Genomic DNA, 25,959 nt, shown 5'->3' with positions numbered 1-25,959 from the left:
TTGAGATAAAATGTCCTCAGAATACTGATGTCGTCCAGCATGAATGAAATCTATGTCTAAGTGTGTTTGCAGCATTTTGTGACAATCTACTGTCTCTATTCTTCCACAAAGTCTAAAGTATCTAAAGTATCTGAAGCTTTAGTATTGTTGCTACTGCCCTCCTAAATGTAACCATGCAGGATCACCTCAGGACATGCATGCTTCCAGTGAAAGATAAAGATCTGCTCCTTTGGTGAGAAAAAGCATTTCTGTCTTCCCATTTATTTTTTGCCAAGAGATAAAGGGGGGCAGCGGCAAGGTTGGAGAGATATAAGGGCAAAGATAGAGAGAGAAGGACACAAAGAAAATAGAAGTAATCTCCAAATAAGCAAGGAAGGTTTTCTGAGAAGCTAAACTTAATTGAAACAGAGGACAATTATTATTGAATTAAAAATATCTCATTCAATGGCTTTGTGATTTGAAAATCGTGTTACATTAGGTCAGAAATTCATCTTTTATGCAGATGACATGCTTCTTTTCAGTGAAAAAAATGATTTAATGGGGCCTGGACCTTCTGGGGTAAAGCAAAACTCATGGACTCATAGGATGCATGGCATCCTAGCTGGAAAACAAAAAGAACGAAAGAGCAATTTAGTTGATTGCTCTGTGGAAATCAGATTTCCAGCTTGCTGTTTTACCATTTCTTTCTCTTACTTTAGTCGATAAAAAGTTGCTCAAAAATTCAATCAAGATTGATTTTCTTTGGTTTACCAGTTGTTGTTTTTTCAAGTTCTGAAAAGTTCAAAAAGGACCATGTCAACTAAACGGACTGAACTGGCGAGTGTGAAACAGGAGGAGCAAAAAAGAAAAATAAACAGTGAAGTGATATTATATATATATATATAATATCACTTCACTATATATATATATATATATATATATATAATATCACTTCACTATATATATATATATATATATATATATATAATATCACTTCAATTTTCCTCTCTTATGCACCACTCGTCATAAAACGTCCTATTTTCTCCGCTACTCTTCGGTTTTCTTTACAATGCCCTGACTCGAAAGGAGTGGCTTCATGGAACGATTCCTGCAACTTCCACATCTCAGAAGCTAAATGTGGAGCTCCTTTCATTGCCTCCTGTCAGAACACCCAAAATGAAAGATGCTTATCGGGATACATGATCGGACATCAATGATAAACCGTTCTTCCAATCGACACCAACTAATTAGCTATTCAATGTGAAGCCCATCTTAAGATGTCATGCCAAAGCCAATCAAAATTAAGTTATTGAGTGCCCCACCGATTCAAATCCCAATACCTGGAAACATAAAGTCTTGCACTATTTTCATGGTGAGTGTGTGTTTTTCTAAACCCTAATTTTAAGGGCAAGGCTCTAAAAAAGCTCTGGAGTCTCCTGTGTGCAAGTCTGACTGTTAAGGTCATGCTACATAGTCTTCACTTCCATCACAACAGGATGCAGATTCTTGAAGGTCCAGCAGTCTCTAAAAGTCTCCCAAAGTCTAGAGTGGGTCTATTTGTGTTTTAAGTCCTTATGTTTGAACCATTCTATCATTCTCTGTGTTAGTAAATGTCAAATGGGGACTGTTTTTTTAATTGTTTTCCTGTGTGGAGTGCCTTGCATTTTTTTTTACGAGGAATAACAAAGCGCCCTCCCCCCACAGAGATGACCTTGTAATAAAGAACTGATGAGCATCTGCTTATTTGACTTTTGATGAATGAAAATTGAAAACCGTCAAAATGGGACAACATATTCCCCGAATGCTCTTCCGTTCAGAACATTGAGCTCTGATAAAAAAGACAATCTTATCTTGATCTCCAGTTCCAGTGTTTGTCTTTTCGGCCTTATCCTGTGTGCACACTAAATCCCTCTACACTTCTCTCCTTTCTGTCCTCCAGTACTTTGTCTCTGTCTTACATTTGTTGAAACATTTAAGGACATTTCGTCGTCTTACCCTCCCTGCGTCTCTATTCAACTTCTGCCGCTTCCCGTCACAACCTATAGGTTGTCCTCTCATGCATAGATCTATTCCTCTGCGTATTGATCGCATTTCAGCTATTCATCCATCAGTATCTAATGCGTTGCACTCTAGGAATGTAGGGCAGCTGCTAGGAACTCCAGGTCCACTTGTCTCTGCTTTCTCCCCTGGGGACGTTGGAATCACGTTGCATGTATTGCCCATCTCCGGGCAATCCCTCCCTGTTGTCTCTCAATGTGCATCATCCTGGTTAGAGTAAGCGAGCAGCAATCACTGTGCAATCCTAACCCCCCCCCCCCCCCCCCCCCCCACACACACACAAACACACACACACACACACACAATACATGTGATTTCCCGCAGGGAAAGACAAGACGAGGAACACTTAGGAAGACGGACATACATAAACTGTCCTACACAGCGCCAAGGGGAAAACAAAAAGAAAAGGCCTGATCAGCGTTGAGAGCCAAAAGGCTTCATATAAAACAACAACCCTGGTCAGGTGGTGCCTTCGTTGCGATGACACGTTGTCCCGTGTTCTCTCTACAGCTGCATGTGGAGTTTGTTTGTCTGTCTGTCCGTCTGTTCGTAGAGTAACTCAAAAACTGATCTTGATGAAATGTTCAGGAAATGTTGGAAATGTTACCAGGAACAGATAATTAACTTTTGGTGATGATCCAGGAGAGATCTAGGATTGTGGATCAGTTTGAAACAGAAGGAATCTGTGCTCCATTTCTATTATGGGACTGAGAATGAAGAGAGGCTAGGCCTCTCCAAATCCCTGAGGTCTCCTCCTCGAAGCCGAGCCAAACTCCCTCCCCTCCTCCAGCCGTCGGTCTCTATCTCACCACCGAATTACATCCTGATTAGATCCAGAATGATGTTGGGAAAAAACATTACATGTTAACATTGAAAACTAAATTTACAGATTCAGAAATCAGCCCTGATTCACTTTTACTTTTCATGTTTGATGTATAAAGATACCAAAAACATTTTAGAACCTTTTGGTGATGATCCAGATCACCATGTGGACGGTGTAAATATAATTATGAGGGGAATGAGCTGCTCGTTGGAGGTCTGAGTGCTTTTCTAGTTTTGTCATGCTTTTTTTCTCCCCCAGATCGGTAAGGTAGTCCGTTATTCATGGGTTGATTTTGAAAAGGTTCAGATTGTTAATGGTTTAACTGGGTACAGAGTTGGTGCCCTGTGGTGGGATGTTCCAGGTGGCAGCTCATCAGCTATTTTGTTCTGTTATCTGAGTTGGTTTTGATGGGTCGGTGATTTAACTAATGAATGCTTTGCTAAATAAACCCTTTGGCTGCCAACCTGACTCATGTCATGTGGGTCCTTCTCTTGGTGAAACCAGTCTTTACTGGGGGGGGGGTGGTAACACTGTTAACTACCACCATACACCAGCTATGTACTTGCTCACTACAACTTATCCCCCCCCCCCCCCCCCCCCCCCCCACTGCGAGTTTAAAGATGTGTTCTAGTTAACTAACCAGACCCGTCTGACGCAAACAGAGTTCGTATTACGATGGAACAAGAATCACCTGTTTGCTCACGTGAAAAGCGGTGCCATTGCTCATTTAAACACCACTTAAATAAATCCTCTCCCCCGAGTGACACTCCCATTGTTTTAAAGCAGCACCAATGGGTGACACTCGGGGAGAGAACAGAACAGAGGAAGGGAATCATGTGGCCATGGAAAGAGATGTCAGCTAGTCTTCATTTAAAAGCATTCATCATAACCTCTGGACCAATCCCTAATCGCTGTCTGGTGTTTGTAACGTTTTTTGTGGGCATGATGTACATAAAACATTAAAGCTTCTGGTGCTGCAATTTGGCATGTGCATTATTCCCCCCTCCACTACTGCTGTATCACAGCAGCACTGTGACCACAAAGGCAGCCGTGTTGCACGGGGAGTAACGCAGGCCTGACTGAGCACGAATGCCCGAGAGGTTCGCTTCATACGCTTTCCTCATATCTTGTAGTCATGACACAAACATATCTGCAGCTGCACAGCAGAACAGAGTCCGTCTCACTGTGTTACGCTTATTTACACACATGCACCTGCAACACATTTTGATTCACCACGATGTGGTTGTACTAGACAGATCTCAACTAAGCACGATGACCATTTGGAGCAAGAACTGCATCTCATGGGAAATGATCCTCAAATGACGTTGCTATCTGAAGATAAGCAGCTAAGACAATAAATGGAGTACGACGGCCACAGTGTGGCTACCGTGGCAACTAATTGTCTCGTACGTGATTGCCAGGAGACGAAGCAATAATGTGTTCCATTAATTGCTGTCTTTAAAATATTAGAAACAAATATTTATGTATTAGAAAGGTCATGTTTTGTACTGGTACGTCGCACATATAAGGCACATGAATCACCTGCTCCAGCTACCCTAAAGCTACATCCACACTAAGATCTACCCAAAACATCTCTCTTCCTTGGCCCGAGATCCACCCCTTCACAACATCTTGTCCAAAAAAGTGGACTGAGTTAGTGCAAGAAGATGAATTTGAAATACGTGGAAACAAATATCTGTAATTAAAAGTACAAAAAATGGATTGCTGGTGCAAGTATCTGCTTTCTTCACTATTGTCTCTCTGCATGCTAAAAGCGCCATATAGAAAACAAATGCTGTACATTGTATGTCCGAATCTCTTCTAAAATACCATTACCCAATCCTAACAAGAACCTCTTTCTGCTGTGAGCTAAAGTTTCCTCCATCCTCAAATGCCTGACTTGCAGTGTGAGACAAAAGCGCCAACGACACTGTAAATGCAAGCGTGTGAGACAGAGCTCGGCACACGGACCGACTTAAAACACTACATTTAGTGATTTAAAAAGAAAAAGACTCACTTGATCATCCTTTTCAAACAGCATAAAAGCTGCCCGTGCCACACGTGGATGTGAGTGTTTATCTCGACGCAGACAGGATTAATCCTCCAGTGGGCATCGGTGACATCATCGTCCAAAACAACAACATGCACTGCGTGGTGCTGGTAACAGCCCACATGACAACTGATCCTTCTTGGCAACGTTGTGAAGGGGATTAAAAGATGAGAGGCACAAGACAGGCGTGCATCTTCAGGAGTGCGTGTCGGGGGGTTTTCAGCACAATGAAAAGAGGTGCACTAAAGGAAAGAGATGAGGAAAGACTAAATACAAACCAGCCAGTTTAGATTATATCTGTATATCAATGGCAGCTGTTGATACAGGAGGCCAAAGGAGAATGATGACAGATGGACTACAAACCCTTGAAACGAACTACATTAGAAATATATGGAATCATCTAAGAATTCAAAATTAAATTAAAGGCATCATCCATTCATCTACACACGTGCATGCGCCCTTTCATTAGGATCATTTGAGAGATAAATACATGGAAAAATATGTATAATATAAATAGTACATTTTCAGTAGCTTCAAATGCTAAGTACTGTAATTTTTACAGTGTTTTACTGTACTTTGGAATTACAATAAATAAATAAACGTACACCTTATTACTGTAAATGAATAGAACACCACTGGACACAGTGGGTCAGAACCCATTGTGTATTTACAGTTCATAAACTGTATGATAAATAAAGAATGTTATTCTGATGTTAAATGACGGCAGCCTTTCCCAGGAGTCTACGGGGCGAGAGGCGGGGGTACTACACCCTGGACAAGCCGCCTGCTCCCTCGTAGGGCCACACAGCGAAAAGGAGGAGTTCGAGAAAAGAGTTATTGTTTGTTAAAATAACAGAAATGTGTTCACTACAGAGCTCAGTAAGAAAAGATGCTTAGCATCTTTATTTGATAAATTATTTAATAAGCAGCATTACAACAACATTTCAGTTTTACAGAGATAAAGGCAATGTGTACCAAAAAGATCTTAAAAGTATCTAGCAAAAAAAGCAGCCAGAGCATCAATATGATATCAGGAAGTATTGTGTCATACAATATTGCGAAGCTGAGTACGCCGATTCAAGTGATGCCGTTTAATTATTTGTAGTAACATTAGTAATAATTACACTTCTCTTGCAGTTTTCAAGCTTTCAATATTTAAACATATTTGCCTGAGGTGTTAAGAACAATCCAAGATGAGACAATAAAACTGACTGGAATACAGAGTCAAAGATATGTGTAGTACTTCTTGGCAAAAGAATTGCACAACCTAAATATATTCAAGACCACAGCAAAAAAAAAAAAAAACAAGCTGGGTCCAGCAACACCACTCATCAGAAATTCATCTCACCTCATCATGCAAGACTTAAGAGAAACCATCGCCATGGTCAGCAGCCAGCGGACGTTCAGATCTAGCAGGAAAGCCAACTCGAAAGTACATAATAGAACTGCATGCATTATGGGATGCTTTCACAGAAGTGTGGGCAGCAGCAGCACTGAGAGGTGGAAAGAGATTGATGTCTATTGGAAGAGATTAAAAAGATGACCTTCAATGACAACTGCTTCCCATTGTCTTAATCAAGGATGAGAGGAGAACCTGCATGTGCTAATATGCACGTTGAAACGTACCGTTCGATATAGTCGTTGAGCTAACTGTAATCTTTCAGTTGTGTTATTCTGCAGGAGCGATTCTTGTCAGTTCACACCGCACATCCTCAGAAACATCAAGAATAGCCTTCAGCAACATATTATGTAAGTCTGCTAAAAGCCCCTTTGCTCCCATTTCAAATGCAGTCTTCTACCGCGAGTTCTTCACTTCTATTTTAGACACTTAGCGCTCAACAGCTCCCACTCATCTCGACTCTCATTTACAAATGTTGTCTTTCCTTCTCGCTACGCTGCTTCCTCTTCCTCCTCTCCCTCTGCATCTGTCTCTCGTGAGTTCTTGAACTTCTAATATTTATCTAGATTTGCGCCGCAATTCTCTCTCATCTTCTCTTTTTATGTCTTTGCTGCCTTCCTCCTCGTAACTCTGACATTTCCCTTCTCAAAGGTGTTTTACTGAAGATGTTCTACTTTCCACCCTCCCAAGTCGTCTCTGCCATCATTTGGACTCATGGTGTCCGGTGTCAGTCATGAGTCCCTATCGAGTTGTCTCAGTGGACATCGGGGCAGGACTGCCTCTTGGATTTAATGAGGGATTCAAAAGCAAAAAAAAAAAAAAAATTGACAGACGTTGCCCGGATGTGACAAGAGTCCAGTTAAGGATGTTAACCCGGCCCACATTTATCTGTCACTACTTGCTCGGTTTGCCCTTGCTCTATTTCCTTTCACAAGAAGCTCAGCTAAGATAAGCAACAGCTGTTTGACATGAAACCGACACCATAGCACGACAGGCCCTTCTAAAGGCTTGCATGCGAGGGTCCGGGGGGCAAGTAGTCAGCCGAATCAAGACCTGGTGAGGTTGCATTGGGGAGTCAGGAGTGATGTGACCAAAGGAGATATTTCCTAGCAGGCTTGAATGGTTTCAGACAACAGATGGGACTTAAACTGTGCCAGCGTATGCCAGAAATCTTAAATCACGCTCTAAACCATGCTTTCATGATTCCGATAGAAGCTTTTGGCACCAAACTAAACACAAGCTCACCAACACATTGCAAACTACCATCATTATAATGGTCATTTTCAGAGAACACACAACCACGATGCTAATACAGTGTTCAGTAAAAGCTAAAAGGACCAGCACTCACGTGAAGTGCTCTGGAAACGAAAAGGAAGCAGATGCTACACTCATCCTCAGAAAATACAGAAACCGGTCTAAAAAAGGTCTGTGGATCTACAGAAATGAAATGATTACAATATATAGAAACTGAAACTTCATTTGAGACTACATTCAAAGTGATTTAACCAATTCCAAAAATGGAGAATATTTCAATTTGTGTTTTGTACAAGACGGACAGCAAAGAACGGTTACCGTCATGGTTGGGGTTGCCCAGCGTCCACGGCTCATCCGAGTCGAAGTGCGTGTCACCGCCGATTCCCGGCCCTGGAAAGTAGGCGTGTGCCAGGAAGCCCCCTTCTCCATCAAAGGGAGAACTATCGCCGTGGAAACCCGAAGCAAAGATGATGGTGATGTCTACATCTTTTTTGGTCCTCTCCAGCTCACTGTAGGGAACAGCCTCAAAGCGAAGCGGCGTCACGTTTTGCCAAACGTCAAAGGCTCGCCGAATGGCATCGTGGGTCTCCTCCGCACCCACTTTGGGCGTCACGTTCTTTATGCTGCAGAGATGAGTCATAAGACAGAAAAGTTGTAGTTTAGAGTCGGCGATTTTGCGGATAGTCCACACAAAGGCACAGAAAACAAGCCGACCTATTCCTTGCCAGCTTTGTGGAGGAACATTTATTGATTAGAATTCACTTTCTAATTAAGGATTATCAACAGCCCACTGCCTGCTAACAGCCCCGGTATGGTTGTGATTCAGAAAAAAAACCTCTCACCAGTTATTTCCTTCCAAAGTAACTGTCATGGTGGATTACAATGTGGATGCTCTTTCGGGGTTCAATAGATAGCTAACACCATCTCAGCGGTGAATGAAAAGATGGACGACTTGACTTGAGGGTCAATAAGTTCAACGTGGAAATAAAATGCATCGCAAAACAGTTCTGTGCCAGTTTCTGTTTCAGAGACTTCTCAAGGAATCATAAAGGCTGGTAATGAAATACAGAGCGCTATCGAATATTCTGCAATTTTCATTTTAAATGTTGTAATTTCTTCGACCAAACAGGACCTAGTTTTCTGTAGCCACTCTAAAGACCCACTTGCTGACAGAGTTTCATGTTCAGCAAACGGTTTTGTTTTCACAAAACGTAATGTAAACCAGTCAGAGAGTTGCGTCAGGAATGGCAGCCGGCGTAAAAATGTGCCAAATTGAGCATGCAAATCAACGTAAATAAGAAAGTCACACCGGATCAGTCGAGGCCCGGGTTAACAACGACCACCAGCAGCGTTGTTAACCCACGGGACGCTGCTGGAAATTGGATTATTGAGGGTCGAAGACAGAGACGAAGAGGAGGAGGAAAACGGGTGACGTGGAGAGGGAGTACATGAGAGTGGCTGGTGTCGGGGAGGACGATGCAAAGGACAGGGTGAAGTGGAGAAAGCTGATTTGCTGTGGTGACCCCTCACAAGACAGGAAGAAAGCACTGTCGTACTTTAAAGCTTAGCTGTAAAGTTCTAAGGTGCAAACTTTTAACTAACCAGTCACTAATCACTGGGGCGGCAGTGGCTCAGTTGGTTGGGCCACGTCCCAGCCCAGAATGTGCTGGAGAGGGCCCTCAGTGCCGAGGTGCCCTTGAGCATACAACTAGTCCAGATGCGTCAATCATGGCGGTGCCTTCACCCTATGCCCCTCTCCGCATGCTACGGGGATTGTGTGATTGTTTGAGGAGTCCCTTGTATAGGGTGTAAACAAAATCTCGTTGTAGGGTTTGAAGTGTGTGGTAAACATCTCAATAACAAATAAAAATCTTTATTCTTCTTAAATCTGTTTGTCATTGGTGCTGAACAACAGCTCCCAGCTTTAGCACAAAAGAAAAAGAAAGCCAAAATGGAAAAGAAATGGTTGGAAAAACAACAAGTAGAAACACTCTGATCAAGACTTTCTCCTGAAAACATGGTGATTTTATCCAATATTATTGCACAAAAACTGAGTATTTCAGATTTCATCACCCTTGACGTGACCGATATTGGATATAGTAGGAGACAACGTTGTTACAGTCTGCTACATTAAATTCAAATGATGAAACTGGTGTGTGATTTCATTTTAAATAAATAACTGATCATTATGACAGTAATAGTAACTCTTGCATCAACACTGCCATGAGCTGAAAGCAGCAGCCTTCCTTTGATGCCATGTTTATAACCGGGATCGAATTTGTCAAAAATGTAGTAACTGTGACGGATAATGGCTTGAAATGAAAACTAACTTGTGTATCATTGATGCCCGACAACAAGCTCGAGTAATATGTGTTTATCTCTTGAATAATTGAAACGCTCTTAAACACCAAGTTACAGTAAGTGTGCAATGTCTCACTGTTGTCGAGTGGGCAAACAATTTCTGTGTGAAATAGGGCACCGATAGACACAATGGTCATTTAGGGTTTTAAAGTGCTTATGTAGAGCAAATAGATTTATTCAAACCACAAAGGCAATGAGCACGAGGAAATATCAATGCCAGCTGAGCAGCAGTCGAAAAGGAACAAGTGTTTTCACCGAGATTAAAATGGAAAAAGGGGTAAGCGCCTGAGGGACTGGCCACTGATACATTCTCCTGCTGCGTACAGGCATATAGGGATAAAAAAAAACATTTTTAAAGATGTTATTATCCATCACACATTATGAGCCCTGTATTACCGGTAAGTGAGAAAATATAAGATGGGGGAAGGAGGGGGGAAGAAAGGCAAATAAGAGAATCTCAACCAGCTCAGAAGCCATATTACATATTAAATATTAAAAGTCATGTTGTGAGGTGATGATGACTCCGGAAGCAACTTGTGCTGCAACGGTACCTGCATGCAGCGAGAACAGCAGGGATGCCAAAGCTAATTAGTGCCTCCCCAGAGCTAGCGCTGCATGTGATAGGTGGCTGCTACCGCCCATGCTAAGGCAGCACTGTATTTGGTATGCTTTCCAAAGGCCTCCGTCCTGTTTAATCATTAGTGTTTTTGAACCGTGCATCTTACAGCCGCACGGAATAGAAAAAAGGTGAAAAGCACAAACAGTGAAAAGATTTAAATTAGATTTAAACAAAAAAAAAACACGCACTTTGCATGATTCTAACCTTGTCAATGGCAGGAAAAATTCAGATTCAGTGATGGAAGCATGGCACTCATTATTTAAATACAAAATTGAACATACTGCGGTTTGCATATTTATTTTGAAGCCAGTTGGTGTCTTAGCCATTTGAAGTTTGAGTAGTAGTTATTAGCATTATTTCGAGCCCCCACCCCCCCGAGAACACTGATCATGAGCTTTATCAGATAAAACACGGAGCGGCATCTATCCTGATGGAAGCCTCCGAGGCAGTCAGCTCATTGGTGGTTCCATTAGTCTTTTGCCTCTACAGTACTGCAGGGCGTCTTGTCCGACTCCCCCCCCCCCGACCGAGCACATGTTCGGCATCTTTTGGGTCCCATCACACATGCTTATGTTCCATCTCCCCTATGGAGCACATACATATGGGCTGGTTAGGCCTCTTTCCTTGTGGAAGAGGGCTTCTATTGTCAGTTTCCCATGCTGAATCATCTTAATGTTTTCCTGTAGCTGTCTCGGGAGATCAGCGGCAGACCTCCACAATAGCATATTTTCCACCAGTAGCACTCCCTCTGCATACCAGGAGATCCCCTCGCAGTAGAGCACAACAATTTGGCGTTCTCGGAGGCCAAAGACTCTTTCCAGTCTCGGATGTTCTTCTGTCTCGTTGGAAGCCATGGACTCCCGCATCGTTGCTTTCCATGGAGTTGTTCCGTGGCACATTAAATACGAGGGATCTTATGTGTGCTGCATTTAAAGAGTTAAAACATTGTATTTTTGTGTACATTTGAGACTGATATCTAAAAATGATAATGCTTCATTGATATGGGCGTCAGTGTCAGTCATGTTAACTACATTTTCATAGTATTGAACAGATTGCTGTGACACTGTGCTGCATGTTTGAGGACATTGTGTATTTTAATAATATAAAATGTGTTAAATTCTCTACAGGCACATCGGAGGACTGACTGGAGGGCAGGCAGACATCCATATACAGCACACACACACACACACACACACAAATCTCAAAATGCTCCCATCCTATTACATAACCCTAATCTGTCAGAGAGCACCTTCTGCTTTCCACTGGGGGGTTTCCTGCTCTCTTCTTTCTCTCTGCAGCTGCTTCTCCTCCAACACTGTCCACTCTCCCTCCACCCTTCATTTCCCCTCCTTCTCAATGCATTCCATCCACTCCTCCACTCTTCATCGAGTCAGCTAGTTTCCTCTTCATAGCTGCGCCTTCAAAGATGAACAAAGTGCTGAGAAAAACTAACATCAAACTCAATTTCAGTGTCTTTTTTTTGGAAGAAAGGTGCACAGGCATAGATCTGGTCTGCACTGCCATCAATGAAACACAGGTCCTCCTTCAGCTGTAGGTTACTGACCGACTGCACTATATTCAGTAGTTTGTCTTAAAATTGGACACTGGTCTGCGCTTTGTTTTTGAAGTGTTCTGACCAATTATGTTACGTCACTGCCCATTCATTCATTCATTCATTCATTCAAGTGTAAATGAGCAAAAGTTTAGAGTGGTGATGCAGCCCGTTTCCTTTCCCGTTTCTGCATCTTAATGAAGCGACTGAGGACAATGTTGAAGTCCTAAAGCCGCGTTGGTGAGAACGGGCCTCTGTCCGTGTGCGTATATGCAGGCGGCAGCTATTAATCCATGGCTGCAGGCTCCCCCCACTGTTTGAATCCTGCTGATTGGATGTCTTCACAACGTGACAGAAGCCTTCTTGAACAGAACATGGGCATGTTGGCGGCAGGATTTTCTGTTTTTGTCGGGGTGGTTACGGGGAGGTGGGATTTATTTTGAAGCACCACTGCCTTTATATTAAATTTAGCAAGGATATGTCCATTTAAAACCACCTACCTGTATGTGATATGCTTGTGTTGCCACTTCTGTCCCGTAAGAGCGTACCGCCGTTTCCTGACATTGAATTTGGTTGCACCTCCAATTTGATCAGGAACTCCACACCTGGGCTTCTTCATCCACCTGGAGGAAGAGCAGCGGAGGCCGCCATCAACGTTCAGAGTTCACTGACTATTGTAGCTCAGCAGGAAAGACTTCCCCAAGTAGGCTAATGACATTTTAGCAGAAAGAAGCATCGCCGGAGACAACGAGATGAGAACTAGACGCACTTTGTCATCGTTAATTTTGTTCAAAATCAAAACACAGCTCATGCAACTCCGCATCGTCGCCACAGTGCCACAGGGCTTCATGTTCACATTACACACAAAAGACGCCTCACCTTATCGTGTTATCGCTACATCGACAACGAGAAGCAGCGGTGGAGAGGAGAAAAAAAAAGGCACACTGTTAGCTGATCACATTTCACTCACTTCACCCAGTGGCTGAGGCGCTGAAAGCGCATTCACAGCGCCGGCATCCACGTCGCCACGTTACAGTTCAGTGGTCGATTTGAGCGCATTGCCATTTCTAGCATGGATGGTATTTCAGTGTCGGAGCGGGCAAATGTCAGTGAGCACGGCTTTTGGTGTTATGTAGTTTTAAAGATGGCTGGTTAAGGCTCAAAGGTTAAAACTGGGTAAAATCTTAGCAGCATACTGTTGTGAGAACAATCTTATATTTTTGTGTTTGGTTTCTAAAATAGAAAAAACTTTATTTCACATCCATTTGTGTTATTGCAGCATCAATGTCATTTTGGTGGTTTATTACATAATGCACCAAATTATTACATTTTCTTCATAAAAAAAAAAAGTTCAACATCTGCATTTTGTAATAACCGGTGCAATATGTAACAACTTATTACAAAATGCGGCAAACTTTATTGCATATTGCGTTCAAGAATTTTGTTACAAAATGCGCCGTTATTCAATAATGCAGTGCTACAAGCCTAAAAATATAATGTGAATGTACCTCTTAAAAGGTTTTGTCAGCCTTCGGTGTGTCAGCAATCAGACAGAATACTAGCTCTTTCCCCGCTGAAGGCACGAGCAACTCCCCATCCCCTTTCTTCCTCCTCTTCCACTGAGGATTTAGACTTTGGCATGCTTGCAAGCCTTTCATTTGACAACTGAGGTGTACTCTCTGTAAAAAGCTCTTTGATCAAATGCCCCACTTAATCCTCGTCAGGGTAAGTGAGTGTCAGTCAAAATTACTTTCTTTGCCTTCTAAAAGCAAAACAGGGAACGAATTAGATTTTAAAAGCTCCGTCTCTGCCTTCAGGTTGAAATAGCATTAATCTAGGAGGAGACATGGCAGGAGATTGGTTCTGGAAAAGCAATAATTGTTCACGCTAATGAAATCCAGCAATCGGTCATTTGGCAAAGGAGCTGCGAACGACACTTCTACAGCTTTCATTAATATTAGCGTTAACATGCTGATTTAGCCATGCAGAATAATGGCATAAAGGTTACCCTTCTGAATTTAGCATTCATGCTTCTTTGTTGTCACATGACTTTCATCGTTAACAAGGCTCAGGTCTCAACGTATTGTAACGTGTGTGTGTGTGTGTGTGACTCACTCTATGGTGCTGCTGTCCAGGGTCCCGGTGACATTGATGCCGTAGCGGCGCTGCATGGCAGCGATAGCCGACTGCATTACCCGAGCGGAACGTAGGACTGACATTCTGGGGTCTGCAGAAGGGAGGTATCCATACCGTTGGAGCCATGCCTGTGAACAAGAGCGTGCAAAGAGAAAGAAAGAGAGAGAGAGAGAGGGGGGGGGACAATATGTCATTCTCAGAGAGCGCAGACCTAAAGGTGAATCGGAGTTTCTGTGTATTTGTAACAGATTGAATCCGTAAACGGGGTTTTCAATGTTAAAATGTTATAGTTTTTTCCCTAAGGTCTGTCTGGATCAGATCCAGATGAAATTCGGTGGTAAGGTCGAGGACCCAGCCCTACATCACCGTGTCAAATTTCATAAACATCGGTCAATGATCAACCGAGATATTGAGGAACAGATTTTGAAGCGCAATTGACTGCAATGTTACCGAAAACATCCAAACTGATCCATAATCCAGGTTCTCTTCTGGATCGCCACCAAAATGTAATCATCTGTTCCCGTTAACATTCCAAACATATCCTAAAAATGTCATCCAGATCTGTTCAGAACCTTTTGAGTTATCTTGTTAGCCTTTTTTTTGACAAAGAGAGTCACTTTTACTATTCTCTAAGCCCAGAAAAGACACAAACAGATATTTCTACCAATCTGTTGACCTATACTTAGGTCAACAGACCTGCCTGTGAAGTGCCAAAAACAGTTTGTCCAATAGCACAGAGGCCATAAGAACAGGACGTCATCCACTATCGTGTCGTCTGGCGTGTCAGGGAAAGGCTTCGGAGTCACGGAGCTGTCGGCGTTCCTGAACCTGCCGGAGGGAAATCGCAGCTCGGACCTTTGGACCGCCGGCTGCAGGCGGGGAGGAGGGTTGGCTCGGCTTCCAGGGGGATTTTTGGAGGGCCCTAGCCCCGCTCTTCATTCTCAGTCCCATCATAGAAATGTTACAGTTGGCTGAGCAAAGTCAAGCAACCAAGAAAGCCAAAAGAGATTGACTGTATTGTTTGAAGTGTAGAGAAACACAGTGACCTCTCAGGCTGCACCTGTGCCTCAAGCCATTTTACATTCTGCACTTTTGCACTTTTTTTTTTTTTTGCAAAGTTGCTTTATTTATATAGCAGCCTGCTTCTGAGGATAAAGAAACAGACCAAGAATTAAACTCATTAAACAGCGAGGAGAGTTCTAACTGTTGCAGTTTCAGATATTTAAACGGTAATGATTTGACTTGGATGAGTGAGTACTTATTTTCGCACAATTATTCAGATAACACAGTTAAATTGGGGGAACCCATTAAAAAAAAAAACATAACTTCCATTAATTTCCTATGTTTTGTAACAGACAGGTTTTTTTTTTTCAAAGAGATTTACTTATTCTCACAATTCTATACTTTTTTGCATGAACTTTCTTCCTCATTTTTTGTTACTCCATCTTAAGTTGACACACTCCTTTTTTTCAATGTCCTATCCAACGAAGTCACCATAGAAATAATATCACAATTTCATTGTATTTGTATTTATTTTAGTTCTAATATATATATGCAAGAGCACTCTGGCCGGATAGATCTCTTTCCTGCTCTATTATTTCTACCTATCCTCTTTCTTACTCAGTGGGTCAGTGACAATATCTTGCTGTGCGTCAGGCTCACACTCACCTCTGGGGAGGGAGGTGCATGAGTGACATTTCCATTCAGCGTCTCAAATCTACAACTACAGCGCTGAAATCTGACACGCCGTCACGTAAACATACAGATTTATGAAAGGGATGCCCATAAGAAGCAATGCACGCAGACTTGCCCCATGATGATGATGACACTGACAGAGCGCTCAGCCATGAGCAGAAAAGTCAAGGTACTACAGCACAGCCACGCATGCAAACACAAACACACAATCAGGATTTCTCATCTTTAAATCACGCGGCTCTGAAACACGACAGATTCTGAAAGCATGACTGATTTGGTCCCCGGTTCTTTCATTTCCTCTCGATCTTAAGACGAGCCTTGCTGGAGAACTGTCTGAACCTCAAAGGAGAGGCAAAACTTCAATAAAATCTTTGTAACACAGCGCGCATTAAAATCCCGCAGCAGGCGAGAGAGACTTTCAAGTGCGAGTTTTAAGGAAGACTGCATAAAACGCATCTTTACAGCACCCACCATACAAAGAGCCCGCTCCCTTCTTCCCTTTCCCACATCTCCTCCGACATGTGACGGCTGTCCCTTTTCATCCTAATGTCTACTTTCCCTTTTCTTGTCCTGTAATCAACTCCCTCGCTTCTCCTCTCGGGGCCTGGCGCTGTCCTGCAGCCGCTGGCTGAATGAATACCCTGTTGATTTATGGGCATAAGAACGGGGAAGAAAACACACACACACACACACTGCACTAAAAAAGTATAGAGCTTAGCTGTGTACCACTTCATATTTAGACCAACAGTCTGAACACTGTGAGCTCTAGAATATTCCGAGTCAATTTTACTGGACATGATGGTAAGAGTACTGCAACTTTGTATTATGCTACATTAATAGGAGACTTTTTAAACCTGCCTGGTAGAATGTACGAAAACGTCCTACATTATACAACCAGACGCCTCACCTGTGTTCATCTTTTAACTCAAAGTTTCCAATGGAGTCTGTTTGTATTTGTATTGTCCAATCACAAGCTGAGATACTCATGAGGATATCGCTGAAACGGGATAATTCACAGTTTTACTTTTCATTTTGGCTGATTCCAGACACTTTTAGGAGTAAGTCTCTCCTGCACTAGAATTAATGTAATCGTCTCTTCTCTTTTTGTAACAGATTATATTCAGCGCTATTAACACTCGGCAAAATGAACAAAAACGACTTCATCAACCGTTCACATCATCTTATTAGCACTTTGAAGTCAGCTAATAAATCAGTTCAAAGCCTCTTTGAGATGCTGCTGCTGATGAGCCAACGTGAACATTGACGTACTTCGTTCCTGGACCGAGCTCGTAACACAAATCACTCGTATGTCGAGGCCTTACTTAAATGCTAGACGACTGGATGTAGTAATAAAACACAGGACTACCTATAACAGCATAGTATATATATATATATATTACTGCCTACGATACAACACACAGCTGGGTGCAGGAGCCCATCCTAGAGAGGAGAGAAGACCCTAAACATGTACTGCTGACTCGGCATCAAACCCTTTGACTTCTTTCTGTCCCTCCGCTATCTGTCCTCATCTGTTTTTACTTCCCCCTCCTCCTCTAATTGATTCAAGCCTTCTCTTTGTGATCTATGGCTCGCGGTGTTCGGCCAGTCCTTCGAGCGGGAGGCCCTGGCTCAACGGCCTCCTTTATTCCTCCCTGTAAAGGGATAACAAGCCGCTTGCGAGCAGACGTGGGGGTGTTGTTCAGTAGAGCTGCCATTCCGGACTCCGTTGTTGGAATGAATTGGACAATGAATGGTAAAGTGTGCTTTCATCTAACCAGAGCTCGTAAACAGCAGCGCTGCGAAGCCAGAGGTTGAATATCAGCGGCCATGAATGCAGGCAGCATCGATTTGATCTGGGCACCCTTTTTATTTTGACAAGAACGTCAGATTGTAACCTGATATTAACCCCGCCCCCATGAATTGTTAATGAGGAGAAATTTAGGTGAATGTGCAGTTCTCCAGATCAAAGCAGGAAATGATACATTAGAGCAATCACACTCATAAATATAGAGTTACACGGCGCCGGGACCAAGACACAAACACATTACACGTCAGATGACTGGGAACCTTTGTTCCGCCCATTAAAGCTACAGAATAAACGATTGGGTGGGAAACCAGAGGGAGAAACTGGTTATTACAGCGATTATAAGCAAGAAAAGGTTGACTCTGTAGTGTTAACTAAACATGAAGCCGTCGCCAGGACATTTAGCGTAGCGTCGGAAACAACCAGCAGGCGCAGACCTCCTTTAAAATTCAAATTGCTTATTGCAAAGCAATACGGATGCAGTGAGCACAAACAGTGTCAGCGTAGCTTCCAGACAGTTGGGAAAGAAAAAGCACACACATAGATACGTGAACACAAAGACCCACAACGTACAGAGACACGAGACAACGCTGCCGTAGCAGTCAGATTAGCATTCCTGAGCTATCCGCGCATTCATCTGAACATGGATCCAGATCGCTATGTAGATCAAAGCAAATGTGAACGCATTATGGGGGGGAAAGAAAGTTGTCTCATGTGCTTGTAGGAAAAGGATGAAAGAGTCGAGAGCTATGATGAGGGCAACAGGAATCCGGAGGCAGGTTGATTTAAAGTGTAACGATAAGAAGTCCACCTGATGAAACGCCTGGAATACATCATTGCAGATTTATTTTATTGCGCTCCGCTGTGAAGCAGATTTCGCTCATGTTTCTGATGCAACAATCCGGCCTCCCTGACTTAAAAAAAAAGATGTAGACCGAAGGTACAGCTCAGGCTACCAACGGCGACTGATCGAGATGTGTCAGGCGGCCCGTCGCCTTCCAGCTGCTTCACACAAGTACTGACCCAAGGTGAACCCGAGGTGAACCCGAAGCACCGACATCCCCAGACCAGCTCTCAGCGAGCCGGCTCGGCCCGCCACCTGCTGAAGTAGCGCCAATTAGCCGACGGGCGCCGTTTAAAAGGCCAACCTTTACTGTGACGGAATCGCTCCGCTATGGCTGCCTGGTCAGCTGCGGTGCCGACCAATCAGCCGACAGGAGTTTATTCCCATGCGTGTACAGCGGCAGACAACGTGCGCTCTCTGCTCATAGCAAGCTGTTAGCGTGGACGTTTAGCTTTAGTTAGATGCTGAAGGAGGTTGTTTTTTTTACATTGAAGGAAATGCTAATAATTTCATGACAGTAGGAGAACTTTGTTGGGGTCAAAGGTCAGTATTATAAAGTTATTGTTCTCATTAAAAAAAAATACTATTCATCCTTTGATTCACTTTGATTTGATTCACTGAAGTCTAATAAATCACATTTCCTGTGTCAAACAATAACTTTCTGCATCGTGTCCAGATATTTGTCCATCATTTAGAGGACCCATGTCAAAAAATGAGAAATATGCCACTTGGCACAATTTCTACAAATGACAAGCGACTTCTGAAAAATGTAAAATACTATGCTAGAGACGGCAACAAGTTCCCTCTGCTGCCGGCGCCTTCCTATTTGGCTCACAGCCCTCGTCGTTTTCAATCCACACATCTAATCAGAGACGGGTTCACACCCAAAGATCCTGAGGGAAATACAATTAGCTCCCTGCTAAGATAAAACAAATAAATAAATAGATCGGAAGGAAAGGCCGAAGGTTCGTCGCCTCAATAATCAGGCCAACCAAGTCGCACCGAGACCGTAGCTGAAGACGCAATCTCGCCATACCTAATATTTGTGCTTGAACATGATCCGGCCATCTTTGACCGCCCTGAATTATTCACAGTGAACCTTTGGCAATTTGTGCCGGGGTTGCCAAGGCAACTCCAGCCTTCCTGCCCACACTATAGTAACCGCAATTCCACACACACAAACAGAATTAAACTGCCCTGCTAGAATCTGAACAAGATAGAGAGAGCGTATCAATTCCCCCTCATGACCCCAAAGCCGTGCGATTATAGCACAGCATTGCTTCTCATCAAGCCGCTCGCCCCTCCACACACACACGCTCAAAACATGTGCCACGTTCTGCAAGACGGTGGCCCTTTTGGGACAAAAGGTCACATGAATACGTCTGGATTACGACGTGTCAGAGCTGAATCGTTGCAGAACGATCTGACTCATGATCATATGAAGAGTTCTACCGATGTTAATTTGAGGGCAAACGGGAACCACGGATTCCGACACTTTGATGCCGATTACGCCACGCACAAAAACCAACTGCGACAGTTTGTGGGATGAAACTAAACACACACAAACGTTTCTGTCAACAGCGTAAATGGCAGCCTTACATGTGATGCCCTGCTGACAACGTCCAAGTCACGTTAAAAAGATTGAACCGCTCAGTCAACTGTGACCAAAGTTTAGAGAAACAAAGACCTGGATCAAAAGCATAACGAGTGGCCGTGCGGGCACATCATGAGTGTGTGTGTGTGTGTGTGATTATGAATCATTTAGGTCAGCGGAGGCATTGTGTACTCCCTCCAGGATTGGGTGAACAGGCTGACACAGACACCCCAGTGGCCGATAGCTGCTGTCCCACTAAAAGCCAAATGACGTCAAGGAAGCTGCGTGTGACTACGTGACCGTGTACTTGCAATTGCATGAGATTGCTCAGTGGGAAATGAGGGCAACGTGCACAAATATAAATACACTCATACAGTGAATATGACCTGCAAGCACTCGGATACAGAGGGTGAGCTCATGCATGCATAAAACACTGTATATTGGAGCCGAGGGCATGAATAAAGAATAAAGTTTTTTACAATATTGAGCCTAAAAGAAATTATTTAAAAAACAAGGATACAACTCGTGGATGTTAAACACAGTAAAGTAGGAACTTGTCAAATTGAAATAGGGACAATTATGCAGTTAAGTAGATGATATGAGAAGTGAAAATAAGCTCATTGGCACAACAAAGTACAAAGTGCACTGCCAGGTGAATCTGAGAAAGGCAGAGTAGACCGCCGACGCCAGCAAATGCTTATCACATAAAAGAGCAACGTGACATTGCTTCTGGTTGTATTCAGGTCCACTTAAACCGAGAAGCCAAACGAAATCTGCTTTTCTTACTTCGTCGCCAGGACAGCACTGGGTAGTTTACTTCGGACAGGAAGGTTTCTGCAGCAGCACTGGGTAGTTTGCGTCGGACAGGACGGCCTCTGCAGCAGCACTGGGTAGTTTGCGTCGGACAGGACGGTCTCTGCAGCAGCACTGGGTAGTTTGCGTCGGACAGGCCGGTTTCTGCAGCAGCACTGGGTAGTTTACGTCAGACAGGACGGTCTCTGCAGCAGCACTGGGTAGTTTGCGTAGGACAGGACGGTCTCTGCAGCAGCACTGGGTAGTTTCCGTAGGACAGGACGGTCTCTGCAGCAGCACTGGGTAGTTTACGTCAGACAGGACGGTCTCTGCAGCAGCACTGGGTAGTTTGCGTAGGACAGGACGGTCTCTGCAGCAGCACTGGGTAGTTTCCGTAGGACAGGACGGTCTCTGCAGCAGCACTGGGTAGTTTGCGTAGGACAGGACGGTCTCTGCAGCAGCACTGGGTAGTTTCCGTAGGACAGGACGGTCTCTGCAGCAGCACTGGGTAGTTTCCGTAGGACAGGACGGTTTCTGCAGCAGCACTGGGTAGTTTACGTCGGACAGGACGGTCTCTGCAGCAGCACTGGGTAGTTTACGTTGGACAGGACGGTCTCTGCAGCAGCACTGGGTAGTTTGCAGCAACAAGGCCGGGGGAAACAACTGTAGCTTATTAGCCCGCTACGTCGCTACGCTGTGCATCATGGGCCAAGTGTTCTTTAGGCATAAGGCAACGTGTGATGTGTGTAAGTGGACAGAGTGTGGTTTGGTTAGATCACAGAGAGAGAGAGAGAGAGAGAGAAAGAGCAAGAGGAAGAATAAGCAGCATGGTAGTAAATATAGAGCGCAGGTCACAACTCGTCACTGATCACATGAATCATATAAATTGTTAATAAATCGGACTTAAGTTGGTGTCAATATATTTCTAAGCTTTCAATGGAGCAACAGGAACAACGGCTTCCTGGGTCGAAACCAATTCATTGTAGTTTCATATTTAGCATAATCAGCTATCAATAAAGGGAATAAATATGTTTCCTTCACATGATTGCTTCTTCTTCCTCTTCTGGCTTGTCCCGTGAGGGGTCGCCACAGCAAATGCTCTCCACTTCACCCTGTCCTTTGCATCGTCCTCCCCGACACCAGCCACTCTCATGTCCTCCCTCACTGCGTGAGTCCCGTTCCCTGGCAGCTCCATCCGTCAGAGACAAGATGCGCTCTGACGAGGAACACAGGGAGGGTCTAGCCCTCTGAGAACGTGCCGTTGGTTTGTCTCGGGTGAGGATGGCGACTAAAGCATTTAGCTCAGAGGGACGTGATACAGCTGATGTCTCCTTGTGAAATGCCGAGTCGCCAAAGTAACGGGACGCTCCAGAGGTTCCGGCCGTCCCGCGGTGGTTGTTATCGTGTTCCAGGAAAGAAAAAGCAGCTCAGAAATATCCCAAATCGCCACAGTATGAAAGAAGGGAGACAAAAAGCTGTGGATTTATGACAGCTGATAATTGTGGGACAGAGACGGTTCTAAAAAACATTGATTCTTCATGCATCACTGCAATATTTGCTATTTTTAAGGGGACATAAAATGTGCCTGGATTTTAGGAATGAGCCAATCCAATCAAAAGCAAACGGGCGAGTCAAAATGACTTCACTGGCTGCTTTTTTCATTTTAAAATCAAAATGGGTTGAAACAGAAAATGAAATTCGATTAGCTGGCGGCTGGGCCGTTGTTAATGCATCTTCTAATCTGCAGGGGAAATTGCTTCGTCAGGCAAGACAATTGGATAAACAAGAAGCCGAGGCGCTTTTTGGAAGAACAACCACACGCTGGACGCGAGACCCGAGAGACGTGAGAAAGTCGGGACTATTTGCTTCGTCACCTTCCTGCGAGAGTCGTCGGGACAAAGGAACTGCAACAAAGGAGGAAACTGGCAACACAGCAGCCGCGGCTGCGAAATCAAAGCCAGGAAAGATGCAATCCAACAGGAGGAAGTTTCCAGAAAACAATTCAGCTTGCCTCAAATCACACCTGTTACCGTAGAAGCAATGCCCTCTCCTCCTTCCTCATCATCATCACTGCCCTCTGTGGCCCGTTGGTACACACAGCCAGAACAAACCCAATAAGCGGCTCCGCTGGAACCAGTTTAACACATTCCTTCCAAAACATGAAGCGTTTATAACATGAAACACAAAGAGCGGCATCAGTCACCCTGCTGCCAGCTGTCTAATGGCGCCTAACTGGAATCAGCGTGTGAAGCGTGACACGGCACTTAAAGGGGGGGGGGGGGGGGGGGGGCATCTGATGATTATAAAGGTCTTGATGGTATCCATGAGTCGCAGAGATCACATCACATCTACAGCTGATCTAGCGACGTAGCACACACAAACAGCTTATATATATATATATATATATATACAGTAAACTGCACTAGATACCGTCTCAGTGCAAAGATCACACACAAAAACGCAACACGCTCACACTGCAAGGCGTGCAAATGAGATGTAAGGCTGATGAAATCGTTCCGTTTCACGGTTCTCATTCCTCACCGCTGATCTACAGGACAATGCGGCGTGGCGTTTAGATCCAGCATGCATTTTAACACTAGCTGCGTCTACATGGACACGTTTAATCGGATTAAAAGCCTGATCGGAATAAAAATGCTCCGTGTGCACACCCAAATCGGATTAGTCCGACCCAATCAAGCTCAATCCGATCAAGATTCTATCCCGATAGAGAGGGGTGGTTTACGCTGATTGATGATCCGATCAGGGCGCATGAAAACACTTATTCCGATGTTTCGGAACAAGCCGTCCTTACTGCGCATGTCTGTGACGTCAGGTAAACGCGCTGCTGCTATTCCCGGAAGCTAGTACTGGTCTATATCTGAGACAAACACGTTACCGGAGACGTTAAAGGAGGAAACTAACACCGCAAACGGGGAAAAGGTGCAAAATAACGGGAACATTTCAAGCAGAAAAGGGCGGAGCCATGTTTTGTTTACAAACGGAAGTCGCTGCGGCTTCTTCTTCGACTATTTCCGAAAGTGCGGAGCATGAACACGCAAGTCCTAATGGGATCAATATTTTTAGGGTCCATGAACACAGTGCATCCGATCACAATTACACTCCGAACTCTGATCGGATTAAAGACATTTTGTCCATGTAAACGCAGCCAGTGATAGAAATAGCCGATTCCATGTTCGCGAAGCGGATCAAACGCTTGTTCGGGAGGGAGGAACCAAAAGTGAAGAGGGTTCAATAACAATAACGAGCAGCATCTCAGCACCTTCCCCGGAGGAACAGCAAACACCAGTCGTTACGTTCGTTCTGCTCCCACTCCAAGACTGACTGAGAGCAAGACTTTAAGTACAAGAAGTGTATTCAGACGAGAGGATGGACGACAAGCGTGAGGATGAAAAGTCTTAATCTACATTCGCTGGTGTTTACAACCGCCGAACACGGTTTAGTGACACGCAAGAGATTTGACAGCGGAGGTGCAGTTTTTGTCTCGGACTCTACGGAGGGAACCGGTGTCACCCGAGCACAGGGAACAAACGTTTTTACAATCCTCGTCGCGTCACGTGAGCCGGGACGCGCTAACTGAATAACCTGCAACATCTGGACCGAATGTGCTCCCCGCCTCGCAGCCCTTCCAGGGAGAACCGTGCGACGGTGCCAAGCTCAGGCACCGTGTGGATGTAGGATATTAATATGATTGTTAGCGGATATGCCAGGGTGTGTGTGTGTGTGTGTGTGTGTGTGTGTGTGTGTTTGCAGTCAAGTGTGAGAGAAAGCAAGAGGTTTGCGATGTAACACTTTGCGCTTTCAACTTTGGCAGACGAGTGATTTGCTCTGGAAATAAAAGAGGATGTAAAAAAGACAGATGTGGCCTTCGTAAAATAAGATATGTCACTCCCATGGGAGGAAGACTCGTGTGAGTCGTACCGAATCTTCAAAGGAAACGAGAAAAGTATAAATATTTTTTAGAGGCTGATTGAGTGGTACGGTTTATTTCCACGGGGCTTGCAGCTTGAACGCTTTTGACAAACCATTAAGTCGAGATATCGGATTAGAATAAATGCTCCTTTGTCCCCCCCCCCCCCCAAAAAAGAAGAGGGATTCCTAAACTCAAGAGAAGCCACTGAATGAGCATTTCTGCTGACTTGGTATTTATTGCATGTTTATGTACAGCAGCATTACTCTGATCCAACTAGTCCCATTTACTCTTAAATCATAAAAGCATTCCCGTTTTAATTATTCCAGATCAGAATGCAGTCCAGAAATCGGATTAAGATGTCTAACACAGAATATAGAGGATGTAACTGTGACCCCAGCTGGACGCCTCACAAAGGCTCTGTTGTTCCTGACGCACCGACGCAGACGCACCACAGACGCGCCATAGACGCGCCATAGACGCGCCACAGACGCGCAGAGACCCTGGAAGGGAAGGGAAGGGAAGGCCCGGTTGCTGGTTCCACTTCTTACCTCGACGCTGAAAGGTTGATCCTCTCCGCTCACGGCGCATAAAATCCAGAGCAACAACTGCGCGCACAGCGTCCCCGCGAAGCAGCTGCTCAGACACGTCCTGCTGCGGGCGGCCAGTAGAACCATAGTGGAGCTCGCTGCGGGGCGTCTGGGGACACTTTGTGTTTACAGTCGGGACAACGCGGGGGGGGACTAGACGTGGAGCAGCAACATCGCTGCTGATGCGTCGGGGTCTCTGCGCGGACGAAGAGGAGCGGCGATGTCTCCGGAACGCCCGCGCCGCCGCTTTCACCGCGGCTCCGGGAGCAGGACCGTCGTTGTCCCCGGGGACAGACTCGCTGTCTGCACCTGTCAGCAGCGTCCCGGCGTCGCGGTCCCCGGTCGAGTCCTCCGGCGCGCCCGCGGTTGTTCCGAGAGGAGGTCCGGCTCGTTTTCAGCACCGCGCGGCATAGCTGCCCGTTTTCAATCGCGGTTCCCACCGAGTGCGCGTGCGCAGACTGGCACGGGCCGAGCGCGCCCC

At 44.6% G+C, this 25,959-nt stretch overlaps 1 protein-coding gene across 1 annotated transcript in view; it reads right to left on the bottom strand.

The window, feature by feature from the left end:
• Window positions 1–25,565, bottom strand: part of LOC137904152 (matrix metalloproteinase-16-like) — a 49,657-nt gene extending 24,092 nt beyond the window's left edge. The window contains exons 1-5 of the mRNA XM_068748315.1: window positions 25,440–25,565; window positions 14,211–14,359; window positions 12,975–12,989; window positions 12,596–12,718; window positions 7,882–8,186 (exon numbers count right to left, since the gene is read on the bottom strand). Coding sequence (XP_068604416.1) covers window positions 7,882–8,186; window positions 12,596–12,718; window positions 12,975–12,989; window positions 14,211–14,359; window positions 25,440–25,565 — 718 coding nt within the window. The remainder of the gene's footprint in view (window positions 1–7,881; window positions 8,187–12,595; window positions 12,719–12,974; window positions 12,990–14,210; window positions 14,360–25,439) is intronic.
• Window positions 25,566–25,959: the final 394 nt, after the last annotated feature.

This window comes from Brachionichthys hirsutus, chromosome 14 (genome assembly GCF_040956055.1).
Source record: "Brachionichthys hirsutus isolate HB-005 chromosome 14, CSIRO-AGI_Bhir_v1, whole genome shotgun sequence".
NCBI lineage: Eukaryota > Metazoa > Chordata > Actinopteri > Lophiiformes > Brachionichthyidae > Brachionichthys > Brachionichthys hirsutus.
This window is presented reverse-complemented; position numbering and strand designations above follow the sequence as displayed.